The following is a 27,375-nucleotide window of genomic DNA, read 5'->3' on the forward strand; positions in this document are numbered from 1 at the left end:
TACCTTTTATCACTATTCTGATATGATTTCAATTTTTTGAAATCAACATTTAATCTTACGAGGCACTTCATGATGTATCCGCTCTTCATCCTTTCTGGCCAGGGTAGGTGAATTGCTATCACAATCAAGTTTACCTCTCACTTTATTTCAAAATAATCATAATCATACTTCTATTATAACTTAACAGTCTAATTCTATTAGCAAGACAACATACTCCTTACACTATCAGATCAGAAATTTTCACTCTATATTGGTATGTACACATTTTCAAAACTTTTTTACCTTCGGTTTAAGCCTAGAATCGGCTAAAACTTAGCTCTGATACCATTAAATATAACACCCCATCCTGTATCAGATTCAGATCCGAGTTTGAAGCGTCACATCAACTTTCAAAACCTTTACTTGTGCAAAATAATGAAAATTTTCCGTTAAAAAAAGCTTTATATTATTTCAAAATAAAAGTTTACAAACTTATCAGAGCATATGTAATTCAAATTGTTTATCTTTCATGCCAACTACATTTTAATAAAACAAAATACATATAATTTAAAATGCTTTTCTGATCTGATCTTTAGGATGGAGAATTCTGACATGTCTTGCTCCTCTTAGCTTCTCTTCTCATTTCTAGAACCTACGTGTGAAACACTCACACGCTAAGTCGATGACTTAGTGAGGCATTAAACTTATAAGAGAAACTCTAACTTCTTAACCATGCATGAACATATCATACCATGCTATCACACAAAATAATATAACATTGCGTATAATCAAATGTACACATATACACATCATTCATCCTTTCCATCATTAACCTTATTTCACTATCAATATGATTATCATTTATATCTTGTAATCATATCCTTTTGTACTTAACGTTTTAACCAATATGACTCATTTAACCAAGCAATACACATATCATCATTAAAATCATATAATACAATTCATCTCACAAAAGCATATGCATCACATGTAATATATTTATTGTTATTCTTTTTTTAGCCCATGCACATTTCTGAGAGCTAAAGATACGTGAGTACATAGAGGTTGTACACTATGTTGTCACCACAGCTCGTAAATTTCCCACTAGAGGCGCGTAGAATTTGTCCCGTATGACCACTATGTCTTGAAGGACCACTTTGTACCGAAGGACCACCATGTCCCGAAGGACCACTGATAATCCCTCGACTTTTGGCATGCCAACTATATCTCTAGATCTCATAACACATAACATGGGCATTCTCTTTACATCGTTTCACATAGTCATATCTCATATGCTCATAACTTTTATCATATCATTTCCCATATTCATATAATCATATGATTCACTCTCACGTATTACATATACTTTCTATTTCATTTATCTCATGTCATATATCACATGGCTCTTTATCTCATTCTCATATAATCACATAATCGTGTAGTTCACTTCTCATATCACTTTGCATGGTTCTACATAAACATATATCATATCTTATTCATATATATATCCTCAAATACATGTAAGCACATATTTTCTTATCTTATAACTTATGTTACATATGCATGTAATCTTATGACTTATTATCAAGTTGCTCCAATAGCATACTATTATTACATACTTTATTACATAACCATATATTCATATAGATCACATAGTACATATACACTCATACAATCAAGCATACATACATTTCATATTAATCACATGTTTCATGTACTACTATCGGAAATAGACTTATCTTGGCCCTACTAAGTTCCAATCCCCTTTTATGATTTCATTTCTTTCGATCGAATCTTAATTTGATAGTCATCCCGGAACATGTTTGTGCTCGACATCTACATAATCATACATTGATACATATCAATATCCAATTGATATACTCTAATCTATCATTTCTTAGACCAAAAGAAAGGTCTATTTCTATTTCCCCTTGAAGTACATTGGTACACACTACAGTGTATCGATGCACTACCTATGCATCGATACACAAATTACATTCGATGTTTTTATTTTAAGGGGTGCATCGATGCACTTCCTGTGCATCGATACACACTGAATAATTTCTGGAAATTTACCCTTGATGCATCGGTACATGTTGAATATGTACCGATGCACACTAGCCCATAATTCCAATTTATGCACGAAAATTCATTCTTTTCAACTTTAATTCTTCATGTTCTATCATGTTTCATATACTAAACTCAAATACACATACTTAAGCCCATTTGAAGTCATTCATCACCCCTCTAATCTCAAAATCCTATATTCCATATGTAATTCAAGAATTACACCCAATTTGCAACATGTTCTAAATCCAATTCTAACCCTTTATATGTCTTAATTTAACCATTGACAAGTTAAATTCAACTTCAAAATCTATTAACTCGTTCTATTTCAATAATTCACTTAAAAACTCTTTATATTTAATCCTTCACAACTTATCCATTTTGGAGTTTCAACATACTTTAATATCTAAATAATCTTTCTTAACACCCCAAGAATCAAAACTAAGCTTAAACCCCAAGAATTAAACTTACCTTTGCCATGGAGCTTACGGGAAGAGAAGAGGATTGGGATAACCAAGTTCGAGACTTTTCTTTTCTTTTTCACCCTTTCCACGTGTTTTATAGCCTAAAAGGAAAGATAAAAATCTTTCTGGTCTTTTACCCTTTATTTCCTTTAATAATTACCAACAAACATCTATTAAATATTACAATTTAATCCTCGAACTTTTAAATATTTCAAAATCAGACTTCAAAGTTTCAAAATTTCTATTTTAGTCACAAGCCCCAATTTGGGATATTACAATAAGTGTTCTTGTGATTTTACCATTCATTAGTGTGTGTATAGTTCTTTTCATCTATAATTCAATGAAATTTGATTGGTGTTGTTGTCCTAGTCTTGTGTGATTTTGTCGAGGTGATGGTCACTCTAGTTTTGTTATTTTTCTCTTGTTTTGGTCGAATGCTGATGGTAGGGGCTGCTTTTTCATAATTTTCCTTCTGTTTTGGTTGTATTTGTTCTTGAATCGAGGTATGTAAGTTTTATCTAGGTGGTAGTGAATGCATCAATTTTCTGGTTCAGATATGCTGCTTGGGCTGTCTCGTACAGTTGTGTTTTCTGTTTAGGGTGTAGTTGGATCGGTGAACTGCTAATCTATTTTTTATCCAATGCAGTGTGCGCATTAGTCCTAGATGGAGTGTTGATATTGCTGCATTGGAGGTGATTTACTGGTCCTAGTGGTTTTATCTCGATGCTTTTTGTTCGATGCTAGATTGAATTACTGCAGTATGTGTCCCTAATGTGGCCTAAGGTCTTAGTTTGTTTCAGTTGTTTTATTTACTTGGTTGGTTTCAACTTGTGTTCTAATTTGTACTCGAGTGCTTTCGTTGTAATTGTGTAGTCCCAATAAGGTCGGGGTCAATATTACTTGTTATTTTTTGACACGTGAAGGTGCACTCTTTTTCTTCCAAATAGATTCTAGGGAGGTTTTTTAATGAGGCCCTCCAGTGTGTCCGTTTTTTATATGCTTCTCTTATTTTAAAGTATACGAAACCACTCCTTTCAAAAAAAAAAACTTTGATAGTTTCAAAGCAAAACGCATAGAATCAATAAATGAAGTAAAAATAAAGTTTGTACAGAACTCAGCTTTCGATGGGCTTTAGATTTGGATCCCATAGGTGGCGAAACTAATTACTAATCGGAATATTAAGTTGTATAATCAAATCCACTTTGATGATAAATGAGTTGTTATTATTTTTTGAGATCTTAGGTTCGAGTATTATGAATGTTAGTAGTGTGAGCGTATATTCTCAAAAGGTTGAAAGTTATCTTTAAATAGATAATATTTTGTACTTAGATTAATCAAATAAAAAAATTAAAATACTATGTTAAATTTTGAATATAGTCCTTGTATTGCTATCATATTTAGGATTTAATCTATATACTTAAATTATATATTTTCCCATCACTTTATTGTGGGAAATTATTTTAAATCGTTAATGATATAAAAAGTCTTGGTAGACTCAATTTAGTATTTGTCCTCGTTTTTAGTCTTGGATAAAACTTACACATATTTTGTAAATAATGTTAGTCAAACTCGGATCATTTAAAAAGAATTAATATTTCTTTAGGTCTAAGGTCATTCTTCGAGTTCAGTTCACAACATTAAAAATATTGAGTTTTAATTAGTTATCCATTTTCTTTAAACAACTCTAATATTTTTCTTCTTCTTTTTGTGTCTTTCTTTTGATGTTGCTATGAAACTTTTACAGAAATAATTAGCTAAAAAATGCACTTCGTAATTAATGGCTTAAGGGATTTGTATTTTTTAGTTTAAATTTCAGTGGTGAAAAAAATACAAAACAAAATACGTTTGGAGAAAAAGAATAGTGGAAACTTTAGGGTTTGGGTTTTAGTGGTAGTTTTGTTCTTCTTGAATTTGGATATTCGCCATTGATGGTAACGATTGACTTTGAGAATTACTTAAATTATATTATAAAATTAACTAAATCATAATTATATTAAAATTCAGACGAGGCTTTATATATTTTCATTAATAATCTGAGATGATTACAAGATAATATATGTTTATAATATTTCTTAACTATTGACAACGTATACATATCCTACATATATAGTTGTTCGAACCCATAACCTCAAAGGAGAACAATACTTCTTTAACCACTGAGGTCACTCAATGGGTTCAGACATTATGTTTTTTAAACAAGAATATGACTATAAATCTTAATATTATGAAGGGGCAAATTGGGTTGAGAAAATCATATTCATAATGATCTTATGCAGTATTTATCTTAAATTAGTCAACCAATAAATCAAATACTAACGGTTATATCATGTGTATTTTCATTATTCTTAATACTTACCAATAAATTATAGTTAACTTTAATTAATTCAAATGGTACTATATCAAAGTCAATAATTTTTTTGTTGCCTTCTAGGTTCACACGATTTTGCCCTCGTTAATTCGGATCGGCTTGTGTCGTATACCTGATTTTGGTGGGTGAGTCTCTCAGTGGAGATTTTTTACATAAAGGCTCAAACTTGAGACATGTTTAAATTATATTAAGCTACTTACCAATTAAACCATCCTCTCAGTAAACTCAATATCTTAAACCTCAATAAAAATGAATAATTATATTATTAATTCTAATAACATATTGTAATCATCTCCAAACTCCATAGATAATCCAGCAAAATTTAATTCTAGAAATCAGAAAATTGTCCCATTACCAATCCGGCAATACGTCCTTGAATACAAGGCATAATTTTATTTCAAAAACTATTAAAAAAGTGTATAGCTTTTGCCTTTATTCTTGTACTCTTTTGAAACCAATACTCGGTTTCAACACTACATATACCTAGTTTCACCTACGGCATTTGACCAGCCTAACACACCCACAAAACAAAAACATCATAGCCATAAGAGCTTAAATCAAATGGCCGTTCATCGTTCATTAGTTAATTTTGCAATTGTTGCTTTGATGTCTCCGGTGATCTCGTCGGCTATGGAATACATCGTCGGCGGCGATGATGGGTGGAAACTAGGAGTTAAGTACGATGATTGGGCTAAAGACAAGCAGTTCTTTGTTGGAGACACTCTTGGTAAACTTTGTCATCCCTTAAACTTTCTTTTTCCCTACTTATGTCTATATATGTTTTTAGTAAACTATCTATTTTGTCACACACCTATTATTTAATTTTTGTTTTGAACATGCATAATGTTACGTTTTGGTTCTATTTTGGTCACCTGGTGTTAAAAAATAACGGTGGTAATAACATGTTACCATAAGATTATGCCATGTCAGCATTGAAAAACAATTAAAATGTCACGACAGTGTCACCATTACTTTTTTAACGGTGAGTGACCAAAATAGAACCAAAATATAATATTAGGTATGAAAATAATAGTTGAGTGACTAAAACATAAACTTAGTAATAGATGGGTGACTAAATAGATAGTTTACTCTTTTTCTTTTTTTTAACCACTAATTTGGGTATTGTAAATGCCAATTATTAAGCGATAACTCAATTTTTTTTCATTTATAATATTAGGATTCAAATTCATGATATTGCAATTTATTTTTTAGGTAAACTATCAACTTGGTCACACACCTATTACTTAATTTCTTTTTTGACCATCAAACTATTATTTTTTAAAATCATACGTAACGTTACATTTTGATTATATTTTGGTCACCCGTAGTTAAAAAATAACGGTGGTACTGGCTTGTCACCATAAGATAATGTCATGTCAGTATTGAAAAATAATTAAAATGTCGCGTCAACATCATCTTTAATTCTTTAACGGTGGGTGATCAAAATAGAACCAAAATGTAACATTGTGTATGATTTTGAAAAAAAAATATAGTTGGGTGATCAAAACAGAAACTAAGTAATAGGTGAGTGATCAAATAAGACTTTTATTTTGGTTCAACTGTTGGTTTTCGATCTATTGATCAACTATTTCATATCATATATTGTAGAAGCCTATTATGGGACGACCTTCTTAACTTAATTTTTTTCATTCACAATATCAAAATTCAAACTCACGATCTTATAATTTATTTATTTATTTATTTTTGTTGTTGTTGCAGTTTTCAAGTACAAGGGTGGAGATCACAATGTGTACAAAGTGGCAGGAGATGAATTCAAAAGCTGCACTGTTCCATCAAACAACAGCTTGGGCTCATTCACCGGAAACGACACGATTAAGTTGGCAAACACCGGAACCAAATGGTACATTTGCGGCATCAGTGGCCATTGTGATGGAGGGATGAAGCTCAAGATCACGGTGCTAGACCGTGCCCCGGCTCCTGCTCCCAGCACTGCTTCAACATTATTTGCCAAGGCCACAGGTTTCCATGTCTTGTTAGGGATGATTTTCGCCGTTGCCCTGATTGAAGCTTTTTCATTCATGGGGGAAATGATTTGAAGGCTTAGCATTTTAAAGAATAAAACAGTTTGAAGGGACTGGATTGGAATTTTCATTTACTCTTGTGTTAACCTTTTCTTATTGTGATGGAATTTTCAAATTATTATTTAATGATTAAAATGATAAAGTTAAAAAATATAAGTGGTTAAATATGTAATTTGTTTATTTGAGATATAAATCTATTAAAATTTAAGATTAATGGTCACAATTAATGAATTTCACTAAAGTTTTTTTCCTCTCAAATTTCCAAAAGGATTCGTTATAACTAATCCGAATCGACTTGGGTCATACACCTGATTTTGGTGTGTAAGTCTTTTAACAAAAATTTTATGTATACATAAAAACTCAAACTCATAATTTCAATAAAGTTTCCGTATACAAATGCAATCCAACAAATTAATATATGAGGTCAATACATCAGGATGTTAGGATAATCCATTCAATTTAATTTCAGCTTTGCTCCATTGAGCAATCAATAACAGTTTTTTTTTTTTTTTTTGGCATCAAAGACCTGAAACGAATCAATTCAAAGGATTTGAATAAATTCTAAACATTCTTCTTCATGGGATCATAATACTTGAACACATAAAACAACACAACAAACAGCAGTCCGATCACTATCACCAGACTTGCTCCAATCATCACTGCTGTCTTTCCCTCCATCTTAAGCCTCCAAATAGACCCATTGGGGCGTGCCGTAGACGATACAGCATTTTCAGCCGCAACACCGCCAGAACTCTTGCCGGTAACATTTCCAATTTGGCGATGTTGAACAGGCGATGACGACGGGGATGCTGTCGTCGCTTGCTGCACTGGTGGAAGTGGATCCTTTTGGGAAACATGCGAAGACACAATCTTCTTTGGTATTGTTACATAGAGAAAACCGGAGCTGAATCTTGCCCGAATTTCGGTTGCTTTGCAGTCTTTAGGAGTGGTAAATTCCTTCCGGAATTGAATCCATTTACCTCCTTCGACGGGCCGTTCACCGGAAACCGTTATGACACCATTACTGCCGAAGTGAACTTTCAGCTGGTCTTTTTTAAAATCTGAATTGAAAACTATTTTGAATGGATCAATGTAGTATTGCATAACAAACAAGTGTTTCATCTGCTTGAAATATGTAAATTTCCATTCAAATCATATATATATATATATATATATATATATATATATATATATAGTACCTTTGAGTTGAAATTCAATAATGTCTTGAGCTTCTCCTTTTCTGTACTGGCAATCAGGCTCAAAATCTTGGTAAGAACGGGCCATTTATCTGGGAAAGAAACAGTACTATTTATTAGTGAATAAAATTATATGAATCAAGGCTCTTGCAATACATATATAATATTATTAGATTAACATGTTTATATATTACATAAAAGAATTTCTTGGTTTAATTGAATAGCTTAATTTTCTTTTTTGGGTTTCCTATGGAAATCTAAGAGAATCATACCTTTTTCAAATTCTAAGTATTTGGTTTTGGAATATATATGCTGTCCTCCCTTTGTAGTTCATCCCTTTCTTACTTTATTGGGATTCTTGGTCATTGGCATGTGATCGAAAAATATTGACTTGGCATCTCTTCTTTCCTCTGATGATGTCTTAAGAAAGATCACTTAGGGCTACCTTTTCCTGACTCGGGTAAAAAATAGCAAGGATGGACTGGAGGAGACGGTAGGAAGTTACTTCTAAAAATTTCAAATTCTCATATATTTTAAATATTTTATTGTATTTTCTATTCATAATATATTTTTGCATCTAAAATGCGACATGAGAGATAGCATCTACGGAGAGTACACTCAAATTTATCTCATGAATGAAATGAGCAAACAACTATGAGGAGAGCACACTCAAGGTGATAAATAGGATAAACTTGAGTGTACTCTCCGTAGATGCTTGCCATATCTCTTATATCACGTTTGAGTTGGGCATTAGAAACTGATGTGCAAGATATTGATATTCCTGCAAGGTCGGTAGAGAGACATGACAAGCTTCTACGGAGAGTACACTCAAGTTTACCCCACGAATGAAATGAGTAAGCAATTATGAGGAGCATGGTGAGACATGGAACATGACAAGAAGCCAAAAGTGTAATAATTATACCATGTGATACCAAAAACACTAGTGTTCGATCTTACTTTGTTCATAGAACTATTTTGAGTAGTTCCAAGTAAAAACAACACATAAATATTGGTCGGTAGAGAGACATGACAAGCATCTACGGAGAGTACACTCAAGTTTATCCTACGAATGAAATGAGCAAGCAATTATGAGGAGCATGGTGAGACATGGAACATGACAAGAAGCCAAAAGTGTAATAATTATACTATGTGGATAGCAAAAACACTAGTGTGTCGATCTTACTTTGTTCATAGAACTATTTTGAGTAGTTCCAAGTGAAAACAACACATAAATATGAATGTTCCAAAAGGAAGGAGGAGATTATGATCAAATAATAGGGAGTTTAATCAACAATTAGTTGGTCTAGTGGAATGAGATGCTATAATTTTTAAGTAAAGTCAGGGGTACGAATTCTGCCATTTGTGATTGGAGCAAACTGGGTTGAAAAGGTCACCCCCATAATGGGCCTCTACAAAACTCAAATTAGATTAATCAGTTAATAGATTTGATAGCCGTGATTAATTCAAAAATAATAATAAGGAGCTTAAGAGGTAAATTTTGGACAAATGTTCATTTTATAATGTGTTTAATTTGATAATATCATACATAAATTTGTAATAAAATCTGAATTAGTTTAAGATATGTCATGTCAAACCACCAAGAATAAAAGTTAGAAGAGAAAGTTGTTAGATATTAACTCAAATTTTGATTAGAAATTAAGTTAGATTTTATTGTAATTCTACTAATTGAAGATTGTTTGATGATTAAGTTTATTTAGTTAAGAACTCTTATGGAATAAAGATTCTTGTTGACCAAGTATTTAACTCTATAAATAGAGAATATGTCTTAACATTTAGAATTATAAGAGAGAATTACTTTAGAGATATGCAATCTTTTTGTAGTCTTTGCAACTTTTGGAGTTTATGTTGCAGAGACAATTATGAGAGTTATTTGAGATACTCTAGGTTTTGATATAGATATTGGATTTTATGATACATGACATATCATGTATTTGTATAATTTGTGATCTCTACATTTATATTGGATTATTATTCTTCTCATCCGTAGAGGTAAACAAGGTTGAGTCATGTTAAATCTCATCTCTTGTGCTGAGATACTCTAGGTTTTGATATAGATATTGGATTTTAGGATACATTTATGTTGATATCGGTTTAGTTATTTTTTTCTCCTAAATTCCTAACAAGTGATCAAAGCAATGATTTGAATTATTGAGTTTTAGAGACATTTGTTGTTGCAGATTTTGTTAGCAACATTAAAGACATGCAAGAATAATTTTGTTGCAATAAATTTTCATTCACAAGTTAGTAATTCTCAACCAATCTAATGGTACTTCAACAATATTACGAAAAGATTAAGGTTATTGAAGACTTGATGATGAAGCTTCACCAAATATCTGGCTTACATAAAAATTAATGTTTTTGAAGATCCGGAGATCAATTTTCTAATAATTTTTTTGTCAAGGAATAGATTGCTAGATATTGGTCTAATTAGAAATTAAGTTAACTTTGTGGTAACTCTACTGGTCGAAGATTACCTAGTGATTGAGTTTATTTAACTATAAATTGTTATGTAATAAGGATTTTCGTTGATCAAGTTCTGTCTCTATCAATAGAAATTATGTCTTAGCCTTTATAGATAATTATTTTATAGATATGTAATCTTTTTGTAGCCTCTACAACTTTTGGAGTTTATTTTTGCAGAGATGAGTTTTTTAAGTTATTAGGGGAGTGATTTGGGATACTTTGGATTCCGGTATAGATATTGACTTTTAGAATACATGAGATATCTTGTATTTGTATCTTTCGTGATCTATATATTTATAGTGGGTTATTATTCTTCTCATTTATGGATGTAGACAAGGTTGAACCTTATTAAATCTCGTCTCTAGTGTCACTTTGATTATTTTTTGTTTATAAGCTCATAACAAGTGATATCAAAGCAATGATTCAGATTATGAAGGTTCAGAGAAATTTGTTGTTACGAATTTTGTTGTAATTAATTGTAGTTGCATGTGAATAATTCTTGATCAATCCAACGGTACTTTAACAAATATTACGTAAAAATTAAAGTTGTTGAAGACTTAACAATGAAGATTTAACATATATTTGGCTTAAGTAAGAATCTAAGTTCTTGAAGATTCAAAGATCAAATTTCAATTGAAATTTGTGTCATTAGAGAGATTTTTTTAGATATTGACTCAAATTTTAATTAGAAATTAAGTTTAATTTTAACGTAATTCTTTAAAGATTACTTAGGTACTATTTGTTTTTGCTGAGATAAAAGGTCTGCAGTCTGCGGACCACATCTGTAGGCATCTGTAGCAGAAGAGGTGGACCAAAAGTCTACAGTTTGCAAGAAGAAGACTTTGTTTTTTAACGTCTGCAGACTGCTAAAATAAATTGATTTTTTAAATTTAAAAGAGTTTTGCAATATTGAAATTTAAATAATTTTAGTTTTACAAAACTGAAATTTAAATAATCCATACAACTACAATAATAAAATTTTTAAAATAAATCAATCCATATTTTGCATTAATTGCTCAACAATTTCATCTCGTAGCTGAGTCAATTGGGTTTTTTACGCGAGGGTTTTTGTTTTTAACGTTCTTTGAAGAGGTTGGAAGAGTTTTGAAGACACAAGGCCACGTCTGCACCAAGAAGATGACGCGCAGACGTTTTCAAAGCTATTGTCTTCTAAAAAACAAACGGTCTGCGAAGCCCAATGTCTGCGCGTGGTCTGCACGGAGCAGACATAAGAGCTTTGAAGACCTTTTTTTAGAAAAACAAACAACACCTTCTGATATATTGTTGCAAAGATGATTTATAGGGATATTGGGAGAGTGATTTAGGATATTTTAAGTTTTGATAATTTAGGAACCATAACCTTAATAAATAATCTAACCCATTAGACTTAATTTCTAATCAGACCATCATCAATTAGAAATCAATTAGAAACTAGTTATTGAGTATCTACACGTATATAATCTATATATTATTTAATTATTAAAATTTAATCAATCTTAACCGTATTAGATCATTCTAATATGGACTAACCTTTTATGATACAAATAACTTACAATTATTTACTTATTATATTATAGGGGTATTCAAAAATATTTGATTCGTTAACGTACCGACCATGTTAAAAATATTAGGTATTTATAATGAAAATACCTGATTTTTCAGGTTAGGTACTTGACCCGCTATTTTTTTGGGTTTCTGGGTCGGGCCCGTATCACAAATTATCCTTTAATTGGATACCCACCATCATGTATCCGATTTCATATATATTTTTATTTTATATTAGATTTTTTATTCCTAATTTTCAAATTATTTCCCGCTAACATTTTAAATTCCTAATTTCTTTAATCATTTGACTATAACATTCTAAATTATTATTTTTTAAATTATTTCACCCTAACAATCTATATTGTTTCTCAAATTATTTTTTTAACTTTAAAACATTTTAAATTTTATTTTATTTTTTAATTATATATTTTATAAGTTTTATTTTTAATTATATAATTTCGGTTTTTGAATTTTATGAGTAACTTATGTATTATAGACCTTTAGATTTTAAATTTTAAAAATTTTCTATGTAATTTTTTAATAAATAATATTATAATTTAAAGAAAAAAATGATATGAACATGATACTCGTGACCAAAAAATGCAGATACCCAATTTTACGGGTACTTAGAATTAACGGTCGGGATATGAGCATCTTGGTAGCCAAAAATCTTAAGTATCTAACATTTCAGGTACCTAAAAATACGGGTATCCAATGTTAAACACTCCTAATTATATATGCCATGTCCATATAATCTACGAATCTCTCACTTGATTGGTATATGCATAATTGTATGTCATCATAATAGCATGAAATCAAAAGTTTACTATCACAATTAGAAGCTATACTGAACAATATCGTCCATCAATCATGTTAACATAAAATCAATGTAATTTGTTCTACAGCTATCATTGCTTATCTATTTATGATCTCATATATTAACATAAGTCAGAACGATCCTTAAGCTTGGCCCATAGTTCGTAAAGAAAAAAAATCAACGAAGTCGTTATTAATCTTTATTTCGTTAAGGTGTTATTGGATCACCTAAAAAAGTTACTATTTTAAATGATAATTTTTATCAAAATAAAATAATAATTTCTAGTTTATAAAATAAAAAATGAGTTCAAGAAATAATTACGTTGCGAAAAGATGAACACTCTCGTATCGTCCAAAATTATTATCTAATTGATTAAAATTTAGGTTAAAATTAAAGATTGTGGATTCAAATTTAACTTTGAAATATGATCTTTTACGACAGAAGTTTTATTTTAAATGAGCGAAGCTTATTTGAAAACAAAATCTTGATTGATTCTTTTTTTAAATTAAATGGTGGAATTCATTCGGTCTTATTAATATAATGTCATTGTATTTTGGAAAACTAACGAAGATCTTTATTCATCGATTTATAATACTATCTAGTTAATCTTTTAATAAAAGGGCTTTACTTTTATTTTTGATAAAATTAAATATGCAATGCGAACATGGATACATGTGCAAAAATGAATGCAAGATGAAAAATTCAGGGTAAATTACTTATTTGGTCACTCACATGTTAATTTTTATTTTGGTCACCTAATTATTATTTTTTTAAAATCATATTTAACGTTAAATTTTAGTTCTGTTTTTATCACCCACCATTAAAAAAATAATAGCGATACTGACTTGATATTTTTAAATTATTTTTTAAAACTAACACGATATTACCTTACGATGACATGTCAAAATTTCCGTTAAAATTTTTTAACAAAAAGATGAATTCGTCCATCAATCGAGATCTTATAAAAGGGAAATGAACCACCTCTATCTTAAGAATGGGAGCGCTGAGAAGCCTCTGCTATTGAACAAATTCGAGAGATGATTGTTATATTTTTCACTAAAAGTCTAAGATTAAGTCAGTTCATTGTATTCTCTTGATCAAGGAGGACAATATGTTTTTTTTATTCGGAGAAGACCTCTCGTAACTATCAAATCTTCGCCAATAAAGTCTTTTAGAAGACTCCATCTGTCGTAACCGGTTTTCGTCCGAGCACGAAATTTTAAATTTGGCGGGAAAATTTATGTGAATAAATGGTTTTGAAAATAATTTGGGAGTCGCCATCGGCCTTTTGGGTTAGGTAGGTCGAATACCTAAAAATTATTTTTTTAAAAGAGTTTTAAGAAAACACCAATAAAAAAATAAACTGATCTGCGTTTATAACCAAAAATTCATTCTTTTTAATAATAAAGAGGGATTCGTGGTCGGTTACGTTTAGGGAATGATTAGCACCCCTACAACGCCCAAAATTGGTACTTTTTAATTATAAATTGTCTCTATTATTAAAAATATTAAAAATTCAAAATATATTTAATTTATACTCCTATTATTTCAAAATTATAAAAAATATTTAAAAATATCGGAAAAGGATTTCTAGGTGCCTTAAGACAGCTCTTTTCTTTGATATTGATAAATATTAATTTAAATTAAATAATATTTTAAATAATTAATTATTAAATTTTAAAATACCAGAATAGGACATCCAGTTGTATTAAGACTGTCCTTTTCTTCGATATTGAAAAATAAATATTAAAATAATTTATTTAAAAAAATTAATTATTATTTATTATATATATATTTATGAATACATAAAAATATTTAAAAATATAAACAAGTAAAATTAAAACAATAAAAATACAACTAGAACGATATATTTAAAAGCAGTAAAATAAATGAAAACATTTAAAATAAATGACTAAATTATAGTAAAAGTAAAATTAAAAACCTAATTCATAATTACTCAAAATTATAGGGATTAAACATGCTATTTCTTTATTTTATTTATTTAATGACTAAAATAAAATTATCTAAAATTCGGATATTAGAATAAAATAAATTAAAAATAGAAACTAGGGATTAAAATATTATTTATTAAAATTAAGGGATTAAATCTATTATTTATCCTAAATATATTATTTTAATATAAAGGACTAAAATAAATAAAATTAAAATTAAAGATCTGAATTAAAAGGATTATAAACTCGATTTAGTGACTAAAATGTAAAGTTTACAAATCTTGATGACTGCGGACGGGATTTAACAATTTAAATTTGCACATATAGTCCTTCCTGAAACGACGTCGTTCAGGAATGCCTATATAAGGTCCAAAACGGCTGGCCCGAAGGGCCAGCCTTCATTTCATTTTTTTTCTCTCAAGCAGAGAGAGAGCCAGAATTCTCTCTGGCCTCTCTCTATATTCCCTCGCCGGAGGGAATCCGGTAGCCGTCTGCCGCCGCGAATTCTGCCGCCGACCACCGCCTCCGGTGGTCGAAAATTCCCCAAATTCACCTAAAACGTAGATCTGAACACCCTAAGACCGAATTCGGCCTTTGTTTCCCCAAAAAGACTCCTAATCGGAGTAAATCTATGAAAATACCTTCTGTATTTTCTGTTTTCCGGCGATGTTTAGTGCTTCCGACGATGGTCAAGGCTTCTTTGGTAAGCTTCTCTCCTCTTTTTTTTTTTTTTGTTGTTGCTGTGTTGTTGTTGACTGGGATCGTTGGTAGTTTTTGTATCTCTCTCTGTTTCTGTTGTTTCCTCGTCTCTCTGTTCTTCTCTGTATTTCTCTATCTTCTTTTTTTTTTGCTCGCAGATGGGGTGATGGCTTTATAGCCATCACCGGTGTGGCCATCGGACCGGGTAAAAGAATGCCCTTCGGTGAGTCACCGGACTCCCAGTGGTGACTCACCCCATAGCCATGGCGTGGACGGCTGGCGTTGGAGCTTCTGGAGCCTTCGGTTGGGACGTGGCAATGGTGGAGATGGCGAGAGCAGCTGCGGCGGCCGCGTGGCCCTAGGGTATCATACCCTAGGGTTTGCATCTGGAGGTTCTTGGACCGTTGGATCTGGCCAGATCCAACGGTGGATGGATGATGGCTGCTAGGGTTTAGGGTTACATATTTGGGTTAAATGGTTGGGCCATTGTAATTGGGCCGGTCGATTGGGCTTGTATATATTTTTTATTATTATTTATATATGTATTTAATATATTTAATAATAATAATAATAATAATGATAATAATAATAATAATAATAATAATAATAATAATAATAATAAATCAATATGGGTAAAAAATTAGTATCTTCAGCTGCCCCTCTTTGCTCATTCTTGTGTTAACAGGAATAGGGCAAAGATGAAAAGATAATAAAATTTTTTATCCATTTGTCTTCACTTGATCATAATGGAGATGTTGAATAAATTCTTCTCTTTCTTTCAAATGAGTTCTTCTCATTATGAACTTTCCGCTGGGGATGATGTTGACCTCTTTCTTTCTGTGATAGAGTCATTCAAAAGGTTGAATAAGCTCTTGATGAGTTCTTCTCATTATGAACTTCTCTGGAAAAATTGACCAATCAAGTGATGGATTTGAGCAAAAATCTGAACAAATTCTTCTCATTATGAACTTCTTCATCCTTCTTCAGATGAGTTCTTCTTATTATGAACTCGAACTGGAAAAGCTAATCTATCAAGTGATAGATTTGAGCAAAAGGTTGAACAAATTCTTCTCATTATGAACTTCTTCATCCTTCTTCAGATGAGTTCTTCTCATTATGAACTCGAACTGGAAAAGATAATCCATCAAGTGATAGATTTGAGCAAAAGGTTGAACAAATTCTTCTCATTATGAACTTTTTCATCCTTCTTCAGATGAGTTCTTCTCATTATGAACTCGAACTGGAAAAGATAATCCATCAAGTGATAGATTTGAGCAAAAGGTTGAACAAATTCTTCTCATTATGAACTTCTTCATCCTTCTTCAGATGAGTTCTTCTCATTATGAACTCGAACTGGAAAAGATAATCCATCAAGTGATAGATTTGAGCAAAAGGTTGAACAAATTCTTCTCATTATAAACTTCTTCATCCTTCTTCAGATGAGTTCTTCTCATTATGAACTCGAACTGGAAAAGATAATCCACCAAGTGATGAATTTAAATTTTTGCTAAAATCTTTGAAATTCCTGTCAAAATTCAACATGGATGAGAATGAATGAAAATGCACCTATTTTGCAAATGCCTAAATATGATGCATGATTGTTAAGTTATTTGATTTCAGATTGGTGAACTGAATATTTCTTCAGTTGTAGAAACCCAATAAATCTTTCTTCTTCAAATCAGAGAATCTATCCTCTTTGACAAATGTAGAGATATATATAATGTCACAAAACCTCTTGAGAATAAAACTCAATAGTATAGGCTTTTGAAAAGCTTGCCTTCATGCGACATGTTGATTCTGATAACAACTCATCCGATTATGAAATATCCTTTCAAGATGATTTCACAGATATTGATAGTTCTTTTAATACCAAGAAATCTTGAATTCTGATTCTGATGAGGAGAATAAACTGTTATACTTGACAAAAATGGGATTCTCAGAGGCTGAAGCTTCAATAGCCATGGAGAGATGTGGTTCAGATTCATCAATTGCAGAATTGCCAAATTTTATATGTGCTACTCGAATGGCTAAGGCTGCTGACGCATTTCTTCCAGTAAAAGATGGGAAGCCATTATGCAATGATTCCAATTACAAGAAAAGGCGAAACTTGGGCTATGATTTGTGGAAAAGGAAGAAGCAGAGGAAGCTTCTTAATGAAGATGATCATGCAGTTCCTCTTTCAATTCCAATGATCGATTCTGGGGTTCCTACCGAATCAGATCAGATAACTCAAAGAACACTTCTAGAAGATGCTATGAGTACATTGCATTTGTTCCATTTTAAGGATTGGTTCTGCCAAACCAGATCAGATAACTCAAAGAACACTTCCAGAAGATGCTATGATCACATTCATCTTTCAATTTCAATGATTTGATTCTGCCAAACCAGATCAAATAACTCAAAGAACACTTCCAGAAGATGCTATGAGCACATTCGTCTTCCAAATTCAATGATTGGTTCTACCAAACCAGATCAGATAACTCAAAGAACACTTCCAGAAGATGCTATGAGCACATTCGTCTTCCAAATTCAATGATTGGTTCTGCCAAACCAGATCAGATAACTCAAAGAACACTTCCAGAAGATGCTATGAGCACATTCGTCTTCCAAATTCAATGATTGGTTCTGCCAAACCAGATCAGATAACTCAAAGAACACTTCCAGAAGATGCTATGAGCACATTCATCTTTCAATTTCAATGATTTGATTTTGCCAAACCAGATCAGATAACTCAAAGAACACTTCCAGAAGATGCTATGAGCACATTCATCTTTCAATTTCAATGATTTGATTCTGCCAAACCAGATCAGATAACTCAAAGAACACTTCCAGAAGATGCTATGAGCACATTCATCTTCCAAATTCAATGATTGGTTCTGCCAAACCAGATCAGATAACTCAAAGAACACTTCCAGAAGATGCTATGAGCATATTCATCTTCCAATTTCAATGATTGGTTCTGCCAAACCAGATCAGATAACTCAAAGAACACTTCCAGAAGATGCTATGAGTACATTGCATTTGTTCCAGTTAATGTTTGGACTGGGATATCACAATACTTATTAGATGTAGAGCCAGACTTTGTAGATTCGAAGCATTTTCATGCTACTACACTAAAAAAGGCTATATTCATAATTCTGCCAATTAAGAACAGATCTTCTCTTATTCTGCTTCCTCCATGTGCTGATACTTTTCCATTGACAAAGAAATGATGGCTTTCTTGGAATCTAAGAACAAAGTTGATCTGTTTATAAACATGTACAGGAAGTGCTAAATTGACAGAAAGGATCTTTAAGGCTCTTGAAGCTTATGACAAAGAGCCACATTCGAGTGTCCAGAAGTATGTTCTTGATGAGTGCTGAAAATGGAATCTAGTATGGGTTGGAAGGGATAAAGTTGCTCCACTTGAACCTGATGGGGTGGAAATGCTTTTAGGTTTCCTTAAAAACCATATACGAGGATCTGTATAGAGACATGTTTCCCAGTGATATCAATGTCTTGTTTCTTTTTACTGGAATCAGTGCTGCAAAGGTCACCTTCTACTGTCTTAGTATATCTTTGAAAACAGATGTGCAAGAACTGAATGGTGATCGGTTGGAGCAATTGATGAGTAGATTTGGCGGATTCGACCTTGTTGTCGGTAGCATCCTGTGTAACAATCTTGATGTTCATGGCTTTAATATGGTGATGATTTGCTTACTTTATATTCCATGCTTTTAAAAGGTATTAACATAAAGTGATATTCAGAAATCTTTAACTTATTTCAAAATTATGTTAATTCAATAAAAAAGTAAATTGAATTTTCGAAAATAAATTGAATCTCAAATAAATTGAACTTGAAATAGATAGAATTGTATTCAAAGTTATGGCAAGCATAAGAATGATAAAAATTCAAATGTCTCAACAAATTATTAGCATAAGTATTTCTAAATTAATCAAGTTGACACAATTTAGAGAAATGATGTAAGCTTTTGTCTGGAAGATCTCAAACGTTGTCAAAATGCTTGTAGATGTGAAGTTTCTCCCAAACTGTCAAAATCTTGAGAGGGTTCAATTGCCAGATGCCTAATATCAACCTGCATTTGAGCCTCCTTTTCAGGTTTTCAACTCAAATCCTTCATTTGGTTACAAGATGCCCTTTGCGGGTTTTCACCTTGACCCCCCCTTTTTCTTTTTCTTTTTTTTTCTTTTTCTTTTTTTTTTCTTTCTTTTTTCTTTCTTCTTCTTTTTCTTCAAGCATAATATTTCTTGACAGAATCCGAGTTTATTGGATTTCTCAGAATTTTTCCATCCATTTCTGCCAAGATCAATGCTTCTCCGGAAAAGGCTTTTTTTTACAACGTATGGCCCTTCCCAATTAGGCATCCATGTCCCACGGAAATCTTTATGTATAGGCAAGATCTTTTTTAGTACTAGATTACCCTCTTGGAATTCTCTTGGATGTACTTTTTTTATCATGAGACTTCATCATCCGTTTTTGATACATCTGTCCATGGCAAATAGCTTTCAATCTTTTCTCCTCAATAAGGTTCAATTGATCAAATCTAGCTTGGATCCATTCAGATTCATCCAATTTTATTTCTCTCAATATTCGAAGCGATGGAATCTCAACTTCAATTGGTAAGACTGCTTCCATCCCATATACTAAAGAAAACGGTGTTGCCCCAGTAGATGTTCGAACAGTAGTTCGGTATGCATATAAAACAAAAGGTAACTTCTCGTGCCAATCTTTGTAAGTTTCAGTGGTCTTTGTAATGATTCTCTTGATGTTCTTATTTGCTACTTCAACTGCCCCATTCATCTTTGGACGACACGCCACTGAGTTTGCATGTTTGATCTTAAACTGTGCACAAAGTTCGGTCATCATTTTGTTGTTCAAGTTCAGAGCATTATCTGTAATGATCCTTTCTGGTAGACCATATCGGCAAACTATCTCTTTCTTTATGAATTTACAGACTGTGGACCTCTTAATATTAGCATATGAAGCAGCTTCAACCCATTTGGTAAAATAATCAATTGCCACAAGAATGAAACAATGACCATTCGATGCTTTTGGTGTGATTGCACCAATGACATCTATTCCCCACATAGAAAATGGCCAGGGTGCTGTCATTACATGTAAAGGAGATGGGGGTACATGAATCTTGTCTGCATATATCTGGCATTTATGACATTTCCTTGCATAATCAATGCAATCTGTGTGCATGGTAGCCCAATAGTATCCATATCTTATTATTTTTCTGGTCATGGAAAGACCATTTGCATGTGTTCCACATATTCCACTGTGTACTTCTTTAATGATGCTTCGAGCTTTGCTGGTATTTAAACATCTCAATAGCATTTGATCATTGCTTCTTCTATACATAATCTCGCCATCAAGAAAATATCCAGCAGCCATTCTTCTCAAGGTTCTTTTATCAATTTCAGATGCATTTGGTGGATAACTTTGATTTTTGATATATTGCAGGATATCATGATACCATGGTTTACCATCTACCTCTTCTTCCACACTATAACAATGTGCAAGAATTTCATATACTTGCATTTTGATTGGCATCATATCAACTTTCTTAGTTGCTTGAAACATAACAGCTAATGTAGCCAAAGCATCTGCCATTTGATTTTCTTCTCGAGGGAGATAATTGAAGGTAACTCTCTCAAATTCTTTCACTAAATCAAGGGTAAAATTTCGATATTCCAACAATTTGGGATCTTTTGTTTCCCATTCTCCTCGCAATTGATACACCACTAACGATGAATCTCCATATATTTTGAGACGTTTGATTTTTCTTTCTATAGCTGCTTTCAATCCCATGACACAAGCTTCATATTCCGCCATGTTATTGGTGCAAAAGAACTCCAGTCTACTTGTAAAGGGATAATAAATATTTTCTGGAGAAATTAACACTGCCCCGATTCCTCGTCCCAAAGCATTAGATGCTCCGTCAAAGTAAAGCTTCCAAAATGCAGATGTATCATTTGTTCTGACTTCTTCATTCATGGATATGCACAACAAATCTTCATCGGGAAAATTGAAACTCAAAGGCTGATAATCATTTGATACACGACTGGCCAGAAAATCAGCTATTACACTTCCTTTTATTGCTTTTTGGTTGACATATACAATATCAAACTCAGATAATAACATCTGCCATCTAGCCATTCTGCCTGTCAAAGCTGGTGATTCCATTAAGAATTTCAAAGGATCAAGTTTTGATATCAGCCAAGTAGTATGGTATAACATATATTGTCTGAGTCTTCGAGTAGCCCACACCAAGGCACAACATAATTTTTGTATTGGTGGATATCGAATTTCACAATCGGTAAATTTCTTGCTCAGATAATAAATAGCTTTTTCTTTTCTTCCATATTCATCATGCTGTCCTAGTACACATCCCATTGAATTTTCAAAGACCGTCAAGTAGAGAATTAATGGTCTATCAGGCATTGGTGATACTAAAATTGGGGCATTGGATAAATATTTCTTAATAATATCCAAAGTTTCTTGACATTCTTCATTCCAGACTTCAGGATTATTCTTTCGAAATAATTTGAACACTGGATCACATTTGTCAGTTAATTGAGAAATGAACCGAGATATATAATTTAATCTTCCCAAAAAGCCTCGAACTTCTTTTTTTGTATTGGGTGGTGGAAGATCTTGAATTGCTTTTACTTTATCTGGATCAATCTCGATTCCTTTTTTGCTGACCACAAATCCCAAAAGTATTCCAGAAGTTACCCCAAAAGTGCATTTAGCGGGGTTGAGCTTTAATTGATACTTCCTCAATCTCTGGAAAAGCTTTCTCAAGTCTTGAATATGTTCTTCTTCAGTTCAGGATTTGGCAATCATGTCATCTACATATACTTCAATCTCTTTGTGCATCATGTCATGAAACAAAGTTACCATGGCTCTTTGATACGTTGCCCCTGCATTTTTCAATCAAAATGGCATCACTTTATAACAGAATGTGCCCCACATGGTTACAAATGTTGTTTTTTCCATGTCTTCAGGATTCATTTTTATCTGATTATATCCTGAAAAACCATCCATGAATGAAAACCATGCGTGCCCTGCAGTATTGTCCACCAATGTGTCTATGTGGGGTAATGGAAAGCTATCTTTCGGACTAGCTTTGTTGAGATCTCTGTAATCCACACACATTCGAACTTTTTCATTTTTCTTTGGTACGGGAACAATGTTGGCTACCCATTCTGGGTATTTAGCTGCCTGGAGGAAACCTGCATTGATCTGTTTCATCACTTCCTCTTTGATCTGCAACAACATTTCTAGCCTCATTCGTCTGAGCTTTTGTTGGACCGGTTTATATTCTGGATTGATTGGAATCTTGTGTATCACTATATATGTGCTTAAACCAGGCATATCTTGATAAGACCAAGCAAAGATATCTTTGAACTCTTGAAGGAGATTTGTCAATTCTTGTTTTATCTGGGCTGTCAGAGTAGTACCAATTTTCACCTCTTTCATTTCTTCATATGTTCCCAGATTCACAGTCTCAATCTCTTCTTTGTGGGGTAGAATTTTTTTGTCTTCTTTTTCTACCAATCTTAATAGTTCAGTAGGAACATCACATTCCAGTTCATCCTACACCCATTGATTTCTTCCAGACATATAGGTTGCTCTAAATTTATCTCTTGATTAAATTTAGGAATAAACATGCTATTAACATGGTGACACCTGCAAATTTAAGTCGGACATATTTCCGAGAGAATATAGTAAATTTATGAAATAAATAAATGTAAAAATGTAAGAAAATGTAAAGAATGATTGCCATCTTTGACAAATGTAGAAACCCAATAAATCTTTCTTCTTCAAATCAAAGAATCTATCCTCTTTGACAAATGTAGAGATAGATATAATGTCACAAAACCTCTTGAGAATAAAACTCAATAGTATAGGCTTTTGAAAAGCTTGCCTTCATGCGACATGTTGATTCTGATAACAACTCATCTGATTATGAAATATCCTTTCAAGATGATTTCACAGATATTGATAGTTCTTTTAATACCAAGAAATCTTGAATTCTGATTCTGATGAGGAGAATAAACTGTTATACTTGACAAAAATGGGATTCTCAGAGGCTGAAGCTTCAATAGTCATGGAGAGATATGGTTCAGATTCATCAATTGCAGAATTGACAAATTTTATATGTGCTACTCGAATGGCTAAGGCTGCTGACGCATTTCTTCCAGTAAAAGATGGGAAGCCATTATGCAATGATTCCAATTACAAGAAAAGGCGAAACTTGGGCTATGATTTGTGGAAAAGGAAGAAGCATAGGAAGCTTCTTAATGAAGATGATCATGCAGTTCCTCTTTCAATTCCAATGATCGATTCTGGGGTTCCTACCGAATCAGATCAGATAACTCAAAGAACACTTCCAGAAGATGCTATGGGTACATTGCATTTGTTCCATTTTAAGGATTGGTTCTGCCAAACCAGATCAGATAACTCAAAGAACACTTCCAGAAGATGCTATGAGCACATTCATCTTTCAATTTCAATGATTTGATTCTGCCAAACCAGATCAAATAACTCAAAGAACACTTCCAGAAGATGCTATGAGCACATTCGTCTTCCAAATTCAATGATTGGTTCTGCCAAACCAGATCAGATAACTCAAAGAACACTTCCAGAAGATGCTATGAGCACATTCGTCTTCCAAATTCAATGATTGGTTCTGCCAAACCAGATCAGATAACTCAAAGAACACTTCCAGAAGATGCTATGAGCACATTCGTCTTCCAAATTCAATGATTGGTTCTGCCAAACCAGATCAGATAACTCAAAGAACACTTCCAGAAGATGCTATGAGCACATTCATCTTTCAATTTCAATGATTTGATTCTGCCAAACCAGATCAGATAACTCAAAGAACACTTCCAGAAGATGCTATGAGCACATTCATCTTTCAATTTCAATGATTTGATTCTGCCAAACCAGATCAGATAACTCAAAGAACACTTCCAGAAGATGCTATGAGCACATTCATCTTCCAAATTCAATGATTGGTTCTGCCAAACCAGATCAGATAACTCAAAGAACACTTCCAGAAGATGCTATGAGCATATTCATCTTCCAATTTCAATGATTGGTTCTGCCAAACCAGATCAGATAACTCAAAGAACACTTCCAGAAGATGCTATGAGTACATTGCATTTGTTCCAGTTAATGTTTGGACTGGGATATCACAATACTTATTAGATGTAGAGCCAGACTTTGTAGATTCGAAGCATTTTCATGCTACTACACTAAAAAAGGCTATATTCATAATTCTGCCAATTAAGAACAGATCTTCTCTTATTCTGCTTCCTCCATGTGCTGATACTTTTCCATTGACAAAGAAATGATGGCTTTCTTGGAATCTAAGAACAAAGTTGAACTGTTTATAAACATGTACAGGAAGTGCTAAATTGACAGAAAGGATCTTTAAGGCTCTTGAAGCTTATGACAAAGAGCCACATTCGAGTGTCCAGAAGTATGTTCTTGATGAGTGCTGAAAATGGAATCTAGTATGGGTTGGAAGGGATAAAGTTGCTCCACTTGAACCTGATGGGGTGGAAATGCTTTTAGGTTTCCTTAAAAACCATATACGAGGATCTGTATAGAGACATGTTTCCCAGTGATATCAATGTCTTGTTTCTTTTTACTGGAATCAGTGCTGCAAAGGTCGCCTTCTACTGTCTTAGTATATCTTTGAAAACAGATGTGAAAGAACTGAGTGGGGATCGGTTGGAGCAATTGATGAGTAGATTTAGCGGATTCGACCTTGTTGTCGGTAGCATCCTGTGTAACAATCTTGATGTTCATGGCTTTAATATGGTGATGATTTGCTTACTTTATATTCCATGCTTTTAAAAGGTATTAACATAAAGTGATATTCAGAAATCTTTAACTTATTTCAAAATTATGTTAATTCAATAAAAAAGTAAATTGAATTTTCGAAAATAAATTGAATCTCAAATAAATTGAACTTGAAATAGATAGAATTATATTCAAAGTTATGGAAAGCATAAGAATGATAAAAATTCAAATGTCTCAACAAATTATTAGCATAAGTATTTCTAAATTAATCAAGTTGACACAATTTAGAGAAATGATGTAAGCTTTTGTCTGGAAGATCTCAAACGTTGTCAAAATGCTTGTAGATGTGAAGTTTCTCCCAAACTGTCAAAATCTTGAGAGGGTTCAATTGCCAGATGCCTAATATCAACCTGCATTTGAGCCTCCTTTTCAGGTTTTCAACTCAAATCCTTCATTTGGTTACAAGATGCCCTTTGCAGGTTTTCACCTTGACCCCCCCTTTTTCTTTTTTTTTCTTTTTTTTCTTTCTTTTTTCTTTCTTCTTCTTTTTCTTCAAGCATAATATTTCTTGACAGAATCCGAGTTTATTGGATTTCTCAGAATTTTTCCATCCATTTCTGCCAAGATCAATGCTCCTCCGGAAAAGGCTTTTTTTTACAACGTATGGCCCTTCCCAATTAGGCATCCATTTCCCACGGAAATCTTTATGTATAGGAAAGATCTTTTTTAGTACTAGATTACCCTCTTGGAATTCTCTTGGATGTACATTTTTTATCATGAGACTTCATCATCCGTTTTTGATACATCTGTCCATGGCAAATAGCTTTCAATCTTTTCTCCTCAATAAGGTTCAATTGATCAAATCTAGCTTGGATCCATTCAGATTCATCCAATTTTATTTCTCTCAATATTCGAAGCGATGGAATCTCAACTTCAATTGGTAAGACTGCTTCCATCCCATATACTAAAGAAAACGGTGTTGCCCCAGTAGATGTTCGAACAGTAGTTCGGTATGCATATAAAGCAAAAGGTAACTTCTCGTGCCAATCTTTGTAAGTTTCAGTGGTCTTTGTAATGATTCTCTTGATGTTCTTATTTGCTGCTTCAACTGCCCCATTCATCTTTGGACGATACGCCACTGAGTTTGCATGTTTGATCTTAAACTGTGCACAAAGTTCGGTCATCATTTTGTTGTTCAAGTTAAGAGCATTATCTGTAATGATCCTTTCTGGTAGACCATATCGGCAAACTATCTCTTTCTTTATGAATTTACAGACTGTGGACCTCTTAATATTGGCATATGAACCAGCTTCAACCCATTTGGTAAAATAATCAATTGCCACAAGAATGAAACAATGTCCATTCGATGCTTTTGGTGTGATTGCACCAATGACATCTATTCCCCACATAGAAAATGGTCAGGGTGCTGTCATTACATGTAAAGGAGATGGGGGTACAAGAATCTTGTCTGCATATATCTGGCATTTATGACATTTCCTTGCATAATCAATGCAATCTGTGTGCATGGTAGCCCAATAGTATCCATATCTTATTATTTTTCTGGCCATGGAAAGACCATTTGCATGTGTTCCACATATTCCACTGTGTACTTCTTTAATGATGCTTCGAGCTTCGCTGGTATTTAAACATCTCAATAGCATTTGATCATTGCTTCTTCTATACATAATCTCGCCATCAAGAAAATATCCAGCAGCCATTCTTCTCAAGGTTCTTTTATCAATTTCAGATGCATTTGGTGGATAACTTTGATTTTTGATATATTGCAGGATATCATGATACCATGGTTTACCATCTACCTCTTCTTCCACACTATAACAATGTGCAGGAATTTCATATACTTGCATTTTAATTGGCATCATATCAACTTTCTTAGTTGCTTGAAACATAGCAGCTAATGTAGCCAAAGCATCTGCCA

General features: G+C 32.7%; 2 protein-coding genes across 2 annotated transcripts; one reads left to right on the top strand and one right to left on the bottom strand.

Moving 5' to 3' along the window:
* Positions 1-5,430: 5,430 nt before the first annotated feature.
* On the top strand, positions 5,431-6,950 carry LOC120185322 (blue copper protein 1b-like). The gene is made up of 2 exons (XM_039189572.1): positions 5,431-5,605; positions 6,598-6,950. Exons 1-2 carry the CDS (start codon positions 5,440-5,442, stop codon positions 6,933-6,935), a joined length of 504 nt encoding a protein of 167 aa, XP_039045503.1. The 5' UTR covers positions 5,431-5,439; the 3' UTR covers positions 6,936-6,950.
* Positions 6,951-7,436: 486 nt separating this feature from the next.
* LOC120185313 lies at positions 7,437-8,239 on the bottom strand. Its single transcript, XM_039189566.1, has 2 exons — positions 8,120-8,239; positions 7,437-7,981 (listed from the first exon to the last, which is right to left on the bottom strand). Exons 1-2 carry the CDS (start codon positions 8,202-8,204, stop codon positions 7,482-7,484), a joined length of 585 nt encoding a protein of 194 aa, XP_039045497.1. The 5' UTR covers positions 8,205-8,239; the 3' UTR covers positions 7,437-7,481.
* Positions 8,240-27,375: the final 19,136 nt, after the last annotated feature.

Source organism: Hibiscus syriacus, unplaced genomic scaffold (genome assembly GCF_006381635.1).
Source record: "Hibiscus syriacus cultivar Baekdansim isolate YM2019G1 unplaced genomic scaffold, ASM638163v2 tig00113096_pilon, whole genome shotgun sequence".
NCBI classification, from domain to species: domain Eukaryota; kingdom Viridiplantae; phylum Streptophyta; class Magnoliopsida; order Malvales; family Malvaceae; genus Hibiscus; species Hibiscus syriacus.

Bases quoted from the DNA above. Each gene is read 5' to 3' on its own strand.
- LOC120185322 (XM_039189572.1), top strand. From the start codon at position 5,440: ATGGCCGTTCATCGTTCATTAGTTAATTTTGCAATTGTTGCTTTGATG. The intron at 5,606-6,597 runs GTAAACTTTGTC...TTGTTGTTGCAG, and splicing joins CTTTGTTGGAGACACTCTTG to TTTTCAAGTACAAGGGTGGA.
- LOC120185313 (XM_039189566.1), bottom strand. From the start codon at position 8,204: ATGGCCCGTTCTTACCAAGATTTTGAGCCTGATTGCCAGTACAGAAAA. The intron at 7,982-8,119 runs GTACTATATATA...TTTTCAATTCAG, and splicing joins TATTGAATTTCAACTCAAAG to ATTTTAAAAAAGACCAGCTG.